At 41.7% G+C, this 18,947-nt stretch overlaps 1 protein-coding gene across 1 annotated transcript in view; it reads left to right on the top strand.

Annotated features, from left to right (window-relative positions):
- Window positions 1-250: 250 nt before the first annotated feature.
- Window positions 251-18,947, top strand: part of nploc4 (NPL4 homolog, ubiquitin recognition factor) — a 41,949-nt gene continuing 23,252 nt past the window's right edge. The window contains exons 1-6 of the mRNA XM_014212612.2: window positions 251-531; window positions 2,410-2,490; window positions 13,336-13,445; window positions 17,377-17,592; window positions 18,513-18,561; window positions 18,677-18,771. Of these exons, the coding sequence (XP_014068087.1) occupies window positions 517-531; window positions 2,410-2,490; window positions 13,336-13,445; window positions 17,377-17,592; window positions 18,513-18,561; window positions 18,677-18,771 (566 nt within the window). The 5' untranslated portion in view covers window positions 251-516. The remainder of the gene's footprint in view (window positions 532-2,409; window positions 2,491-13,335; window positions 13,446-17,376; window positions 17,593-18,512; window positions 18,562-18,676; window positions 18,772-18,947) is intronic.

The raw sequence follows: 18,947 nt of genomic DNA, 5'->3' as shown, positions 1-18,947 counted from the left end.
TTTTATAACCTTAACATCAAAATTGAAGAAGACATCTCGTTACAATAGTTTAGATTATCTCTTGTCAGACCAATAAATACACGCCTCAGGATTAAGCTGTCTCAGTTTATAAAATGTCCACTCTGATTTGAATTCACCCTACAAGGTATGAAAGAATGGACATTTTTACAAGTATCGACTGATACCGATCCGTTGTAGTCGAGGTAGGGTACACTCCGACAAAATTAATCGCCTCGCAACTCAACTTCTTTGAGTATCGTGGAGTTGAGAATTATTTGCGAGGAAGCAATAACCTGTGGAAATGCTGCATAACAAAAGTCTCGGAAGGGTTTTATATCGATGCCTCTTTCACTCGGGCAGTTGCGGAGGGGTACGGACTTGTTAGCGTGTAACACCCGGTGTTTGAGTCGTGGAATGGAGTTCCGTTGATTCTGTCCAGTCAGTAAATATTTTATCGTTGGTATCGTTCTCTTTTGCTACACAGTGAAATAAATCGGGACCACAAACCCGAACATCATGGCAGAAAATATTGTAAGTATGACAGCGCATTATAGTTAAAGCTAAAAGATTTAGGATTGATAGCCAGCTAGCTAACGTTACCAAAGTCTGACCAGCGGAGTGATGAGGCAGCAGAATTAGCCATTTGCTAGCTAACATAGTTAGCATCTCACTAGACTGACAGGGCCTAGATAACCGCTAACTCCCTCTGTTATCAAGTTTACCTAGCTAGTTAGTCAGACATCTTTTATTTCAAATTTGCCAACATGTAACGTTACGGTGGCTCAGTTTACGTTGACCTATCATAGCTATTTAATAGAAAAGTAGTTAAATCGTGTGTTAGCTAGGGAGCTAACAATCTTTGCTTTTATTGGTTTTTGAAAAAATGCGTGGACGTTCACTTTGACAAAGGCACATTGCTGTTGACGTTGTTAGCTACCGACCTAAGCAGCTAACAAGTTTTATCAATATTCCCTGGCGCCCATTTTTTTGTTGTTGCAAGAAAGAAGTGATAGTTTCTGTAGCTAGCTAACTTTGTTAAAAGTTAAATTATCTTGTCAGTGTTCATAGCGACCTTGTCTTCAACTTGTGCCTAAAAATAGTTTTAGCTAGTTAATTACTTAGTCACGAGTTGGCTGGCTTGCTAGCTAAATAATTAACGTTAGTTAGCTAGCTAAATTACTGTTTAGGGTTGTTTTCCCTGCTCATTCGAGATTAAACAATCCAGCTAGCTAACGTACCTACAGTCATTATTTAAAAACCAGCCAGCCCATGACAGAAGCTGCTCATATCATGTCCTTTACAATTCTTAGCTAACTAAACTAGGTAATTGACCATCACAACCAAATTATTGCTTGTTAATTATAACCACTGCATCAGTGAACGACGGGTACCAACGACCCTCACCCACATTTCTGCACTGTCATGGCCCTGGCACTGACAGCTCTAGCAGAAAAATCTAGCTAAATAGTTACAGCAGTGTCCAGTTTTCAGTGGGTTGCAACAAATGTCAGCGAGACAGTTTGGGGTGTTAATAAAATTAGCTGATGAGTCAAATCACATTTTATTTGTCACATGCTTTGTAAACAAGTGTAGACTGCCAGTGAAATGCTTACTTACAGGTTGTTTGCCAACTAGAGTTAAAGGTAAAAACAACAACATAGAAATAGTGACACAAATACAAAGTGAATAACAATAATGAGTTAAAAATAACATGACTGAAATACAAGGAGTACCAGTACTGAGTCGATGTGCAGGGGTACATGGTAATGTAGCTATGTGTACATAAACATAGGGGTAAAGTGACTAGGCCACAGGATAGATAGAAAGTAGCAGCAGCAGTGTATGTGAAAGTGTGTGTGTGTGTGTGTGTGTGTGTGTGGGCATATGTAGTGTGTGTTGGGGTGTCAGTGTAATAAGTATGTGTGGATAGTTAGTCAAAAAAAGGGTAAATGCAGGTAGTCCGGGTAGCCATTTGATGAGCTGTTTAGCAGTCTTATGGCTTGGGGGGTAGCAGCTGTTGGTTCCAGACTTGGTGCGCTGGTACCGCTTGCAATGTGGTAGCAGAGAGAACGAACAGTTTATGGCTTGGGTGGCTGGAGTCTTTGACAATTGCTTTGCCCCTTCTACTGACAGCCTGGTATAGAGGTCTGTACTCACCACCCTCTGTAGTGCCTTGCAGTCGGGTGCCTTGCAGTTGCTGTACCAAGCGGGGATGCAGCCAGTCAAGATGCTCTCAATGGTGCAGCTTTAGAACTTTTTTGAGAATTTGCCTAATCTTTTCATTGGTGATGAGTCATGATCAATATGGTTTTCCAATGTATTTGGTTTGGTTAAGCAATCAAAATTTCGGAGATAATGGAAATGATAGATTATGATGTGGAGAAATGTAATATTTTTCCTAATTTACAGATCATCCGGGTTCAGTCCCCGAACGGGATGAAGAAGATCCCCGCCACCAAGAAGGAGACAGCAGCTGCTTTCCTCAATAAGGTATGGAAACATGACATGAAGACAAACATGGGCTCTTAGTGGTATTGTAGGCTATATGGTTGGGCTGTGTACAAAAACAAACTACTCTCCACAAACACATGGAAAACTTGTGGTTCTTTCTGTCATTCTGTAGTCATATTAATAGCACATTCTGTCTAACTGCTTTTGGCCAGGTAGCATCAGAAGATTGACACCTTTCTCTGTCTTTCTCACTTTCTCTCCCTGTGCCTAGCCTGTGCTCAAGCTCAGTGTTCATTTATGAGGTAGGCAACTCTGCAGGAAAGGGAGAGTATTTCTGCAGTGTTCCCCCTCGCCTGTGCACTGTGCAGCTAATGAGAGTGAGCCATCCACTGTGGAAGGATCCAATGCATGGCTCAGCAGAGACCTGTGGGTGTTATGTCAAATCAAATCAAACTTTATTTGTCACATGCGCCGAATACAAGAAGTGTGGACTTTACCGTGAAATGCTTACTTACAGGCCCTTAACCGACAGTGCAGTTCAAGTAGAAGAAAATATTTACCAAGTAGACTAATATAAAAAGTAACACAATAACGAGGCTATATACAGGGGGCACCGGTACTGAGTCAGTGTGTGGGTGTACAGGCTAGTTGAGGTAATCTGTACATATAGTTGGGGGCAAAGTGACTATGCATAGGTAACAAACAAACAGTGAGTAGCAGCAGTGTACAAAAGGGAGGGGGGTCAACGTAAATTGTCCGGTGGCGATTTTTATGAATTGTTCAGCGGTCTAATGGCTTGGGGGTAGAAGCTGTTGAGGAGCCTTTTGGTCCTAGACTTGACACTCCGGTACCGCTTGCCGTCCGGTAGTAGAGAAAAGTCTATAACTTGGGTGACTGGAGTCTCTGACAATTTTATGGGCTTTCCTCTGACACTGCCTATTTTATAGGTCTTGGATGGCAGGAAACTGGGCCGTTCGCACTACCCTCTAGCGCCTTACGGTCAGATGCCGAGCAGTTGCCATACCAGGTGGTGATGCAACTGGTCAGGATGCTCTCGATGGTGCTTGTGCAGCTGTAGAACCTATGTGGAGCGGGAGAGCTGTGTATTATTGCAATTCCTTTGAACAGTGGCTTATAAATAGCTGTATCACGTCCGCATGCTTGCTTGCCTGCCAGTCTTGACCACAACTGGACCTCAGCGACCGTGAGACAGTATTGGGTAGGAAATCAAGGAAATACCTTAGAGGCAGTCAGCAGGTCAGACAACAACTAAGTGGGCATCCCACCACTGTTTTGGTAAATAACTGAGTGATGGGGCTTGAGAAATGGAACCACTTTCAAATTCATAGACCAAGCTTTCATAGAAGACACACTGCACCACTTCTCTCATGAGGAAGTTCTTAGCTCCATGAGACCCAACGGTAACTGCAGAGTCAAGAGTGGGAAAATTTTTGAATAAATACGGGGCTCTGTCCTTGAACTGGCACCAGTGTCTAATGCCATCAGTGACAGTCAAGATCCTCAGAGACCGAGCTATAGATACAAAGACTATTCATCCATGACATCAATATTATAGGTAACCATGTTTTGAAGCTACAGTGTTTGTTTACAATTACATAGTTTACAAACAATGGAGTACAATAAGCTTATATTTTGTGTTTTGGAGTAAGATAGTTGAACTAAGCTCATTAAGCATTTATACGTTATATTCTTCAAGAATAAATGGGTACATATCATTTAAGTCAACAAGTTGATGTACCAATTTCAGATTGCCCATTAAACTCAATTCCGATATCAGTGGCTGAAAAAGAAATGTCACCGGCTGTTTGGTCACAGTGGAGAAGGGTTGCCTTGCCTGCGGCAGAAGCCTATTAAAAATGAATGTCTTTTAGTTAAAACAGAAATGTGTTGCAGATCAATGGAGAGAGTAGTCTAATTTGTATTCCCTGCCACTGATGTGCTGTCAATAAGTCAGTGATAGGGAGAGTTGCATGAAGAGCCCAGAGAGGCACTGTGTCTGATCAGATGGGGAGGGAGGGATTTTCCCAGACGCATTCATACATTATATCCCTTTGCATGTCATTGTTATATTTATGCTGATATAGGCTAGACCACTACTGTTGTCTTGCCCATAAGAACAAAGGCACTGCACTGTTTTCTCAGCTTTTAATAAGCTGCATTTTTGTGACCTGTGTATGGCTGACACAGGATTTTTACCTTGAGCAGTCTACTTACTAGACTTTTCACAAAAATACACTCACAGGGCTTTACAGTGCTACCAGTTTGGCTGCATAAGCTCCTAAATATTCTACTGTGCTACCTGGAATTTTAATTTGGGAGCACCCGTGCCCCTAGGAGAAGGGGAAAAAAGTATTTTGTCATTGCTGGCGATTCTTATCATTCATACCTTGAATATTTTTCCGTGCTCCCAAGACTTATTTATTTGCTCTTACATTTTTCAACATGGGCACACATGATGTCAAAAGGTGATTGGACAAGTCAATCTGCTTGCATCCGTAGTAACAAGTACGGTGAAGACAGTATCCTGTCTTATGTCTAAGTGATAATGCCCGAGAAGCCGGTGTTTGGCAGATATATTGACCTCGCCAATATATCCTCCAAACACCGGCTTCGAGGGCATTATCACCTTTATACAATGGGTTATCAACATATTCAAATAATGATTTACATATTTTCATTAAACATTTTATTTTGATGAATTTATTAATTTCAGCCTTCCACAAGATACATTCCTGACCCAAATTTAGGGTTGATACCCAAGATGGCTGCTCGTTCGTTCTATTGGTTTGTTTGCCAGAGAAGCGACCCAGTAGTTAGGTCTTTTTGTTCTGTATCTATGGACACGACCCAGTCGCGCTTTCGACAATGCCAAGCATCAAGAATATATGTTGGTCGTAGGGATATTAGGTTGGTCGTAGGGATATTAGTTGAAGCTTCTCTGACAACTCCTTATCTAACACTTGACTTGACACTCGACAAAGTGGTAGCGCTTCTGAGACAGTCAGAGCAAGTAAAGGGGCTCAGGTCAGCACATACCCTCAGCTGGTCTTTGTTCTTCTTAGGTACCAGGACCATAAGAGCACACCACTCTGTGGGCTCCCCAGCATGGGCACTGAAACACATCTGAGTGGTGTGATGAGGGAGCCCACAGAGTTGTGTGCTCTTATGGTCCTGGTACCCAAGAAGAACAAAAACCAGCTGAGGGTAGGTGCTGACCTGAGACGGTTAAACAAATCAGGGAAAAGGGAGAAATATATTCTACCCACCATAGACGATAACCTGCCTAAGCTTTCTGGTGCCATGGTATTTTTCTCTTTTCGATGCATCAAGTGGCTTCTGGCAGATTCCACTAGACAGAGTGCCAAGCTTACCACATTTATAACGTTTTTTGGAAGGTACCGTTTCAACAACCTTCCATTTGGAATCAATAGTGCCCCAGAAATCTTCCAGCGCGAGATAAGAGCTCCTGATCAACCAAGAAGGCATGGAGTACAGTGCAGGAGCAGGCCTTTAGGAAGGTAAAGCAACTCGTCAGTCACCTGTACTGGCATTCTGTGATATTACAGAGCCTACCATAGTCAGTGCTGATGCCAGTAGTTATGGGTTGGCGGGGTCCTACTACAAAAACAAGATGGACAGTTAAAGCCAGTAGCTTATTGCTCCAGGACTCTCACAGATTCACAGAAGCGCTATGCACAGATAGAAAAGGAGTGTCTCGCAGCAGTCTGGGCATGTGAGAAGTTTACCAGATATATGTATGGCCCCTACATTCACACTGCAGAGTGATCACAAACAATAATAAACTGTAAATACCTTGACTTTGTGCCTTTGTGGTGTCAGAGACTGATGCGCATGATGCGTTTATAACCCTACAGCCGAGTATTTGCCGGGAAACCACTTATTACACACTTTCCAGACATCCCCAGGCAGCTGTTACACGAGAGATCGCAGATCTGACCAGTGAAATCGAGGCCTATGAGGATGCAGTTCGTACAGCATGGCCTATCTCACCCACCAAGCTTGATGTCGTCAAGAAGCAGACCCAACCGCATGCAAAGCTGCAGATGGTTAAACACCATGTGACAACAGGATGGCCTAAGTATGCAGCCAAAGTGCCAGACAAGGTGAAAGCCTACTACACCTCCCAACAGAACCTCTCAACCTCCCGAGTGGCGCAGAGGTCTAAGGCACTGCATCTCAGTGCTAGAGGTCTCCCTACAGACCCTGGTTCGATTCAGGGCTGTATCACAACCGGCTGTGATTGGGAGTCCCATAGGGCGGTGCACAATTGGCCCAGCATCGTTAGGGGTTGACCGGGGTAGGCCGTCATTGTAAATAGGAATTTGTTCTTAACCTCTCTAGGATAGGTGGCACCAAATCGTCCCACCTACGTAACAGCCAGTGTAATCCTGTGGCGCGTTATTCAAAAACCTTAGAAATGCAAAAACTTCAATTTTTCAAACATATGACTATTTTACACCATTTTAAAGACAAGACTCTCGTTAATCTAACCACACTGTCCGATTTCAAAAAGGCTTTACAACGAAAGCAAAACATTAGATTATGTCAGCAGAGTACCCAGCCAGAAATAATCAGACACCCATTTTTCAAGCTAGCATATAATGTCACATAAACCCAAACCACAGCTAAATGCAGCACTAACCTTTGATCTTCATCAGATGACAACCCTAGGACATTATGTTATACAATACATGCATGTTTTGTTCAATCAAGTTCATATTTATATAAAAAAAACAGCTTTTTACATTAGCATGTGACTAGCATTCCCACCGAACACTGCCGGTGAATTTACTAAATTACTCAAGATAAACGTTCACAAAAAGCATAACAATTATTTTAAGAATTATAGATACAGAACTCCTCTATGCACTCGATATGTCCGATTTTAAAATAGCTTTTCGGTGAAAGCACATTTTGCAATATTCTCAGTAGATAGCCCGGCATCACAGGGCTAGCTATTTAGACACCCAGCAAGTTTAGCACTCAGAAAAGTCACATTTACTAGAAGAAAAATGTTATTACCTTTGCTGTCTTCGTCAGAATGCACTCCCAGGACTTCTACTTCAATAACAAATGTTGGTTTGGTTCAAAATAATCCATAGTTATATCCAAACAGCGGCGTTTTGTTCGTGCGTTCAAGACACTATCCGAAAGGGTAAATAAGGGTGACGAGCATGGCGCAATTCGTGACAAAAAAATTCTAAATATTCCATTACCGTACTTCGAAGCATGTCAACCGCTGTTTAAAATCCATTTTTATGCCATTTTTCTCGTAAAAAAGCGATAATATTCCGACCGGGAATCTGCATTTAGGTAAACAGAGGAAAGAAAATAAAGCATTCGGTCGACTCGGGCACGCGCCTAAGCCCACAGTACTCTGAGCGGCCACTTGCCAAACGCGATAATGTGTTTCAGCCAGAGCCTGCCTCGATATCTTTCAGCTTTTTCCCAGGCTCTGAGAGCCTATGGGAGCCGTAGGAAGTGTCACGTTATTGCAAAGATCCTCAGTCTTCAATAAAAAGAGCCCAGATGAAACACAACTTGTCAGACAGGCCACTTCCTGCATGGAATCTTCTCAGGTTTTGGCCTGCCATATGAGTTCTGTTATACTCACAGACACCATTCAAACAGTTTTAGAAACTTTAGGGTGTTTTCTATCCAAAGCCAATAATTATATGCATATTCTAGTTACTCTGCAGGAGTAGTAACCAGATTAAATTGGGTACGTTTTTTATCCAGCCGTGTCAATACTGCCCCCTAGCCCTAACATGTTAACTGACTTGCCTAGTTGAATAAAAAAATTAAAAAACCTCACAAGGACTAGGGTTGTATGATAATAGAATAGTAACGCCTCAAGACATGAGAACTGGTAACATGAGAACTAGTAATGCTCATAACCGCTAGTTGGGCCAGTAACTGAAAGTTCACCGGTTTGAGGACCAGGTGAAGAATGTTGACGTGCCCTTAAGCAAGGCACTTAAGCTTGGGGCCCTGGTTCTGAACCCCGCCCTGTGCAGTTGGGTCATTGACTTCCTGACAGGCCCACCCAGGTGGTGAAGGTAGGAAACACCACTCCGCTGATCCTCAACACTGGGGCCCCACAAGGGTGCGTGCTCAGCCCCCTCCTGTACTCCCTGTTCAGCCAGGACTGTGTGACCAAGCACGCCTCGCAACACAATCAAGTTTGTAGATGACACAACAATAGTAGGCTTGATTACCAACAATGATGAGACGGCCTACAGGGAAGAGGTGAGGGATCTGGGAGTGCGGTGCCAGGAAAATAACCTCACTCAACAGCAACAAAACAAAGGAGATGATTGTGGACTTCAGGAAACAGCAGAGGGAGCACCCACCCCCCTTAATTCACATCGACTAGATCACAATCAAGAAGGTGGAAAGCTTTAAGTTTCTCGGCATACACATCACTGTCAAACTGAAATAGTCCACCCACACAGACAGTATGGTGAAGTTGCAACAGTGCCTCTTCAACCTCAGGAGGCTGAAGAAATTTGGCTTGGAACCTAAAACCAACATTAACTGTTACTCTCTCGCAGGAATTCCACTAACGGTCCGTATGTAGCCAAATGTAGCTCCTGCTCATGTTGGTATCTGTACCGATGGCGCAAAAGCCATGACCGGGAGACATGGTGGAGTGATAATGCATGTGCAAGCAGTTATTCCCGACGCCACTTGGGAGTAGCGGCATCCACCAAGAGGCTCTTGCTGCCAAGGGAATGCCTGATTGCTTGAAAGACGTTTTGGACACTGCAGTGAAAATGGTTAACTTTGTTAAAGCAAGGCCTCTAAACGCTAGTGTATTTTCTGCGCTATGCAATGATATGGGCAGCGACCATGTAACGCTTTTACAACATACAGAAGTGCGCTGGTTATCAAGGGGCAAAGTATTGGCATGTTTTTAATTGAGAAGAGCTTAAAACCTGTTGAGGCTAGACGTTTCGCTAGCGGAACGCCTCGCCAATATCCAATGGAAGAGCGTGGCGCGAAATACAAAAACCTCAAATGCAATCATTTCAATTTTTCAAACATACGACCATTTTACACCATTTTAAAGACAAGGCTCTCGTTAATCTAACCACATTGTCCGATTTCAAAAAGGCTTTACAGCCAAAGCAAAACATTAGATTGTTAGGAGAGTACATAGCCAAAAATAATCACACAGCCATTTTCCAAGCAAGCATATGTCACAAAAACCCAAAACACAGCTAAATGAAGCACTAACCTTTGATGATCTTCATCAGATGACACTCCTAGGACATTATGTTATACAATACATGCATGTTTTGTTCAATCAAGTTCATATTTATATATATATAACAGCTTTTTACATTGGCGTGTGATGTTCAAAAAATGTATTCCCACCGAAAACTTCCGGTGAATTTACTAAATTACTCATCATAAACGTTTACAAAATACATCATTATTTTAAGAATTATAGATACAGAACTCCTTTATGCAATCGCTATGTCAGATTTTAAAATAGCTTTTCGGGCAAAAAGCACATTTTGCAATATTCTGAGTACATGGCTCAGCCATCACAGCTAGCTATTTTGACACCCGCCAAGTTCGAGGCACACTAAACTCAGAATTAGTATTAGAAAAATTGTATTACCTTTGCTGATCTTCGTCAGAATGCACTCCCAGGACTGCTACTTCCACAAGAAATGTTGTTTTTGTTCCAAATAATCAATTTTGTTCGTGCGTTCAGGTCACTATCCAAAGGGTAACGCGCATTTCGAGACATAAGTCAAAATGTTCCATTACCGTACTTAGAAGCATGTCGAATGCTGTTTAAAATCAATTTTTATGGTATTTTTCTCGTAAAATAGCGATAATATTCCAACCGGACAATAGTGTATTCATTCAAAGAGGAAAAGAAAAAACAGCGTGAATGCGCATATCCAATCTCTTTGTCACCAGGCAGACCACTGAGCTACTATACTCTGCCCAGAGACAGGAGACGCCTCAATCCGCTTTCTGAAGGCTTTAGAGAGCCAATGGAAGCCTTAGAAGGTGCTACGTAACCCCACAGATACTGTAGTTTTGATAGAGAATCAAAAGAACTACAATTTCTCACAGGCCACTTCCTGCTTGGACTTTTCTCAGGTTTTTGCCTGCCATATGAGTTCTGTTATACTCACAGACACCATTCAAACAGTTTTAGAAACTTCAGAGTGTTTTCTATCCAAATCTACTAATAATAAGCATATTCTCGTTTCTGGGCAAGAGTAGTAACCAGTTTAAATCGGGTACATTTTTCATCCGGCCGTAACGTTTTTTTCTTTACTGACCATAATTTGTACTTGTCTGACTGCTTGCATGATGATGATTTTCTCCACGACTTCTCAATCTGGCTATCTGTATTTTTTCCCGCCTGAATGGTCTGAATCTAGGATTACAGGGACTCTCCGCAACTATATTCAATGTGCGGGACAAAATGATTAAGTTGGAGTTCTTCTCTGTCTTCCAGTACCTGTTTAGCTGGCAGTATTTGCACGGCCGGATAAAAACGTACCCGATTTAATCTGGTTACTACTCCTGCCCAGTAACTAGAATATGCATATAATTTTGATTTGGATAGAAAACACCCTAAAGTTTCTAAAACTGTTTGAATGGTGTCTGTGAGTATAACAGAACTCATTTGGCAGGCCAAAACCTGAGAAGATTCCAAACAGGAAGCGCTCTCTGACTATTTCTTGGCCTTCTTGATCATCTCTATCCAAAACAGGGGATCTCTGGCATAACGTGACATTTTCTAACGCTCCCATAGGCTCTCAGAAGGCGCCAGAACGTTGAATGGTGACTTTGCAGGCCATGGCTGAAAAACAGTAGCGCATTTGGTAAGTGGTCGATCTGAGAACAATGAGACTGGGGCACGAGCCGACACCATGTTTTTATTTTTTTTGTCTTTGAACGAAAACAGGGTTTCACGGTCGGAATATTCGCGCTTTTTTACGAGAAAAATCGCATAAAAATTGATTTTAAACAGCGTTTGACATGCTTCGAAGTACGGTAATGGAATATTAAAAAAAAAAATTGTCACGAAACGCGCCGGGCGCGTCACCCTTCTTTACCCTTCGGATAGTGTCTTGAACGCACGAACAAAACGCCGCTATTTGGATATAACTATGGATTATTTGGAACCAAACCAGCATTTGTTATTGAAGTAGAAGTCCTGGGAGTGCATTCTGACGAAGCACAGCAAAGGTAATCCAATTTTTCTAATAGTAAATCGGAGTTTGGTGAGTACCACACTTGGTGGGTGTCAAAATAGCTAGCCCGTGATGGCCGGGCTATCTACTCAGAATATTGCAAAATGTGCTATTTTAAAATCGGACATCGCGATTGCATAAAGGAGTTCTGTACCTATAATTCTTAAAATAATTTGTTTTTTTGTGAACGTTTATCGTGAGTAATTTAGTAAATTCACCGGAAGTGTTCGGTGGGAATGCTAGTCACATGCTAGTCACATGCTAATGTAAAAAGCTGGTTTTTGATATAAATATGAACTTGATTGAACAAAATATGCATGTATTGTATAACATAATGTCCTAGGAGTGTCATCTGATGAAGATCATCAAAGGTTAGTGCTGCATTTAGCTGTGGTTTGGGTTTATGTGACATATGCTAGCTTGAAAAATGAGTGTCTGATTATTTCTGGCTGGGTACTCTGCTGACATAATCTAATGTTTTGCTTTCGTTGTAAAGCCTTTTTGAAATCGGACAGTGTGGTTAGATTAACGAGAGTCTTGTCTTTAAAATGGTGTAAAATAGTCATATGTTTGAGAAATTGAAGTAATAGCATTTCTAAGGTATTTGAATATCGCGCCACGGGATTCCACTGGCTGTTGAGTAGGTGGGATGCAAGCGTCCCACTGGCCCAGAGAGGTTAAGGACAACACAGGTCTTTCCATCATTGTATGATTATTTTTTTGTGCAAATGAACTCGAGCTTACGGACAATGTCAAATGTGATATAGCGAAGCACCTGAGTGAGCTGGGTGCGTGTTTACGCAGGTACTTTCCCTAACTGGACGGCACAAACAAATGGATTCGTTATCCCTTTCATGCCCTGCCTCCAGTCCACTTACCGATATCTGAACAAGAGAGCCTCATCGAAATTGCAACAAGTGGTTCTGTGCAAATGTAATTTAATCAGAAGCCACTGCCAGATTTCTGGATACGGCTGCGCTCAGAGCCATCCTGCCTTGGTAAATTGCACTGTTAAGGCACTGATGCCCTTTGCAACCACCTACCTATGTGAGAGTGGATTCTCGGCCCTCACTAACATGAATACATCTAAATACAGGCACGGACTGTGTGTGGAAAATGATTTAAGACTGAGACATTCTACAACCCAACATTGCAGTGTTAGGTCCATCATTTCAAGCACACCCTTCTCATTAATCTGTGGTGCGTTATTCACAATTTCCGATGAACAAATAAGGTTTTATATGTAAGATGGTTAAATAAAGAGCAAAATTATTGATTATTATTTGTGCCCTGGTCCTATAAGAGCTCTTTGTCACAACCCGGCTCGTGGGAAGTGACAAACTCGCACTCATTCTTATGTTTACATTTTTTTATCGTACAGTGGTGTGTGTGGCAGGCTTACATTGATGTCAAAAAACAACATTTGAGAGTGCGCTGACCCTGGTGCTAGAGGGGCAGCTGGAGGTTGAATGTTTTGAAGGGGTACGGGACTATAAAAAGTTTGGGAACCGCTGCTCTAAAGTAAAGCTCATCATTACCTAGTCTCTTTCCACAGCCGTGCCATGGGTCTGGCAGGCGAGACTAATCATTATTACCCTTTTTCTACTGTCAGGTGGGCAAAGAGTTTGGCTTCACCTCCAATGGCTTCTCTATCTTCCTGAACCGCAACAAGACCGATGAGATCCACTCCCAGAATAAGACCCTCAGCCTGCTCAAGATCAAGTGAGTTTGGAGAAACATTAACCTCTCTGGAACATGTGGGACGCTAGCTCAAACATACAACTATTATATCCCATTTTAAAGATACACTTCTCATTAATTCAACCACGTTGTCCGATTTCAAAAAGGCTTTACGGCGAAAGCATAACATTAGATTGTTAGGACAGCGCCTAAACAAGAAAAACCACACAGCCATTTTCCAAGCAAGGAGAGGCGTCACAAAAACCAGAAATACAGCTAAAATGAATCACTAACCTTTGATCTTCACCAGATGACACTCCCAGGACTCAATGTTACACAATACATGTATGTTTTGTTCGATAAAGTTATTATTTATATCCATAAACCCCATTTTACATTGGGGCGTGATGTTCAGAAAATGTATTGCCTCCAAAACTTCCGGTGAATGAGCACATCAATTTACAAAAATACTCATAAACGTTGATAAAATTTACAACAGTTATTGAAAGAATTATAGATACACTTCTCCTTAATGCAACCGCTGTGTCAGATTTCAAAATAGCTTTACGGCGAAAGCACATTGTTCAATATTCTGAGTACAGAGCTCAGCCATCAAAGCAAGCTATACAGTTACCCGCCAAGTTCTGGAGTCAACTAAACTCAGAAATAGTATTATAATTCTTCACTTTGCTGATCTTCGTCGGCATGCACTCCCAGGACTCCCACAAGAAATGTTCGTTTTGTTCGATAAACTCCATATTTATGTCCAAATACCTCCGTTTTGTTCGCGCGTTCAGATCACTAATCCAAAGGCATAATGCGTGAGCGCAAAACCCGAGACAGTCAAATAGTTCCATTACCGTTCGTAGAAACATGTCAAACGATGTTTACAATCAAACCTTAGGGTCTTTTTAACATAAATCTTCGATAATATTCCAACCGGACAATGGCGTATTTATTAGAGGGAAAAAAAGGAACGGCGCGCCTGCGTGCCTGTGGAGTAAACAACTCATTGGTCTCAGGCTTGAGACAGCTCTTATTCTCTTCCCAGTAACAGTAGAAGCATGAAACAAGGTTCTAAAGACTTGACATCTAGTGGCAGCCTTAGGAAGTGCAAAATGACCCCACAGACACTGTAGTTTGGAAAAGCAGTAAGTTGAAAAACTACAAACCACTTCCTGGTTGGATTTCTCAGGTTTTTGCCTGAGATATGAGTTCTGTTATACTCACAAACATCATTCAAACAGTTTTAGAAACTTCAGAGTGTTTTCAATCCAAATCTACTAATAATATGCATGTCCTACCTTCTGGGCCCGAGTAGCAGGCAGTTTAATTTGGGCACGTTATTCATCTGAATTTCCGAATACTGCCCCCTGTCACCAAGAAGTTATTGTTTTAACCTCACTCCTAGGACATCATGTTAGACAATACATGCATTTTTTGTTCGATCAAGTTCATATTTATATCCAAAAACCCAATATTTACATTGGCGCGTGACGTTCATAAAATGTTTTCTCCCCATAACCCTCCGGTGAATAGGCACATACATTTACAGAAGAACTCATAAACGTTGACAAAATTTATAACAATTATTTTAAGAATTGGAGTTAATCTACTCCTTTATGCAACCACTTTGTCAGATTTCAAAATAACTTTACGGAAAAAGCACATTGTTCAATATTCTGAGTACAGAACTTAGCCTTCAATGCTAAGCTATACAGTTAGCCTACAACCACGACGTCGACAAATCTCAAAAAATATGTTCGAAATATTTTCTTACCTTTGCTGATCTTCGGCGGAATGCACTCGGAAGGGCACCCACTTCCACAAGAAATGTTCATTTGTTCTGCGAAGTCCATCATTTATGTCCAAATACGTCCGTTTTGTTGACCCATCCAGAACACTTTACAATGCCATGTGGTGTGGACGCAAATCCATAGACGAAATGTTGAAAAGTTCCATTACCGTTTGTAGAAACACGTCTAACGATGTTTACAATCAATCCTTTAGGGTATTTTTTAACGTAAAATTGCGATAATTTTACAACCGGGCAATAGGTATTCATCCCAGAAGAAAAATAAAAAAACAACGAAGTCACGTGCATGCGCGTCATAAGACACCTGTCCTCAGACTGGCCAGTGATTGACTGAGCCACCATTTTCTGCCCGGTAACAGGTGACGGATGAAACCAGTTCCTAAAGATTGTTGAAAGCCAATGGAAGAGTTAGGAGGTGCAACGTAAATCCTATGTCACTGTAGTTTTTCAAGGGATTCAAAACAAAAACTACATTTCTAATTTCTCCCACTTCCTGATTCAATTTTTCTCAGGTTTTTTGCATGCCATATGAGTTAATTTATACACACAGACACCATTCAAACACTTTTAGAAACTTCAGTGTTTTCTATCCAAATCTACTAATAATATGCATATTCTATTTTCTGGGCCAGAGTAGTAACCTGTTTAAATTGGGTACGTTTTTCATCCGGCCGTGAAAATACTGCCCCCTAGCCCCAACAGGTTAACAATCTGGTGGTGCTGCTGAGTATAGTTATTTTTTAAATATTTTTGTTGTTGACCTTAACTGCCATTTTCTGCACTCCAGAGCAACGAATGGCCTTAAATAACTCGGTTTCCATCCACTTGGCGACCTATTTTTAATGCAAATATTCTATAATCCGCATAAAGAAAATATGCACACTCAGGTGTTTCCACTAATTGGTCTTGTTGCGGATAAAAATCAGTGCGTGATGACACTGCACACAATGTACTTCATCATGTACCGAATAAATATCTAAAGTTCAAGATGTTACCATCACATTTTCAACTCTAATGATTTAGTTTTGTCACACAAACTGTTGATTTAAATCGCAAATGTGCCTACTCTGGTCTTGGCAGGTGAGCTCCAGCCGATAGGTCGCAGATACAGTGCGGGTAGATGACATTATTATGGATAAAAGCGAGAATATTTGTCAAATTGCAGTCCAGCATCGATCATGTCACCAGAATAAGACCCTCAATATTTATTGGAAAGGAGCATCAAGATCACCTAATAAACTGCATGTCGTAGTGGGAGGACTACAGCCCATATCATTGCGTGACTCCAAGTTCACTTTGATACAATGGTTATTATATCAATATTTCCACCACCGTTTCTTGCATAATTAATTTTACCAACACAAAATGATCCCACCATAATGAACAAACAACATTTTCTGTGTGCATTTATAAAATTGTACTGCAACTTCCTGTTTCATCACAGCTGTCACAGTTTTGTTATATACGGTATGCCTTTACTCACATGAAAACTGTAGATAGAAACGTGGTTAGAGATAACAAAATACTTTAAAAAAAAACAAATGACTGTGGTGCAGTCAGTCCACAAGGTGGCGCTGCGCCCCTCTTACATTCACTAATTGTTAGGCTACTCTATTTAGCTAGATAAACATGTAATCATTATTTACGCTGAGTATACTAAACAATAGCCTCAATTTGTCAAGTGTTCCACAGGGATACTGGCCCATGTTGACTCCAATGCTTCCCACAGTTGTCAAGTTGGCTGGGTGTCCTTTGGGTGGTGGACCATTCTTGATACACACTGGAAACTGTTGTGCTTTAAAAACCCAGCAGCATTGCAGTTCCTGACACAAACTGGTGCGCCTGGCACCTACTTCCATACCCTGTTCATAGGCACTTAAATCTTGTCTTGTCCGTTCACCCTCTAATTGACAAACACATACAATCCATTTCTCAAGGCTTAAAAATCCTTCTTTATCCTGTCTCCTCCCCTTCATCTACACTGATTTGAAGTGTATTTATTAAGTAACCGCAAGAAGGGATCATAGCATTCACCTGGTCAGTTTGTCAAGAGCAGGTGTTCTTAATGTTTTGTACACTCTGTGTAATCATCACTTCATTTTGTTCACTTGTTATTATCTTGGATTATTTCATTATGCTCATTGTGTGTTTCTCTAGACATGGAGACATGCTCTTCCTGTACCCGTCGGGCTCCCCAGGACCCTCCGGAGAGACCATGGACGTGGCCACGCCTCACTCTTCATCACTACCCTCCTCATCTTCATCGTCCATGATGTCACGCTCCCACTCGGCACCCCACATCCCTGAGGATGAGATTGACCAGTACCTGGCCAAGCAGGAGGGCAAGATATACAGGAACAAAGATCCACAGCTGTAAGATATTTTCTATAATTCCTGGGAAACCGTGGCACTCCCAAAAACTTTTTTAAAAAGGACAAAACGCATTAGCCTGCCTGGCCAAAAATGAAAAGGTGAAATTAGGTGGTCTTTTTGTCCTTTTGGAGTGCCATTGTTTCCCAATGTTCTTGAAATAGGGATTTCATTTGAAGAGATCCACAGCTGTAAGAGATTGATTTAATTTCTGTATGTTGTATTGCAGCAAAGCTACACAGCAACAGAGATCTACAGCTGTAAGATATGTATATACTTCATGTTGTATTGAAGCAAATATCCACAGCTGCAATAGATTTATAGAATTAAAGATCTACGACAGGGGTGTCAAACTCATTCCACGGAGGTTAATGTCTATGGGTTTTTCTTTTCAATTAAGACCTAGACATCCTGGTGAGGGGAGTTCCTTACTAAGTAGTGACCTTAATTCATCAATCAAGTTTAAGGGAGGAGCGAAAACCCGCACACACTCGGCCCTCCTTGGAATGAGTTTGACACGTGATTTGCTGAAACCGAGATCCACAGCTCTGTCGACTTAAAGGTCTACTGCCGTGGAGACTGCTGAGGGGAGAATGGCTCATAATAATGGCTGGAATGGAGGGAATGAAATGGCATGAAACACATGGAAACCATGTATTTGATACTATTCCACTAATTCTGCTCCAGCTATTACCACGAGCCCATCCTCCACAATTAAGGTGCCACTAACTTCCTGTGGTCTACGGGAACAGAGATCCAAAGCTGTTAAGCTATTTCATAGACTTCCTGTATGTTCTATTGAAGCAAATATCTACAGGAATAGATATCCACAGTGTAAGAGAGACACAGCTTTGTAGACTGTAGCTAGTTATTGTATTAAGGCATTCAATTGTGTCAGTGTATTGATTCAGTTCTTGTTTCAGGTGTCGACATGGATCGATGGGAAAGTGTGTGCACTGCGTACCACTAGAGGTAAGTGTGTGTTCTTTCCACCTTCATTCATCCAACTATTACTGTTTACTTTCAAATTGTGGTTTACATGTCAGGTGTACTTCTTTTCTATACATTTAATTGTTATCTCTGTCAGCCTTTTGATGAAGAATACTTGAGCCATCTAGACCCGCCTGTCAAGCACATGTCATTCCATGCCTACATCCGTAAGCTGACAGGAGGCGCCGACAAGTGAGTGGCACCAGATGTTCTCTAGCCTGGTCCCAGACCTGTCTGAGTTTTCTTGGCAATATGTTTGGCATGACAACATCCATTGAAGTTGGCAAGATTGCACAAATAGATCAGGGACCAGTCTATGCACTCTTCACTTCCCTAGTAGGAGAATTGGCCACATCCACAAGCTCTTT

Source organism: Salmo salar, chromosome ssa01 (genome assembly GCF_905237065.1).
Source record: "Salmo salar chromosome ssa01, Ssal_v3.1, whole genome shotgun sequence".
Lineage (NCBI taxonomy): Eukaryota > Metazoa > Chordata > Actinopteri > Salmoniformes > Salmonidae > Salmo > Salmo salar.
Note: the sequence above shows the minus strand (reverse complement) of the source record. Positions and strands in the feature narration are given on the sequence as shown.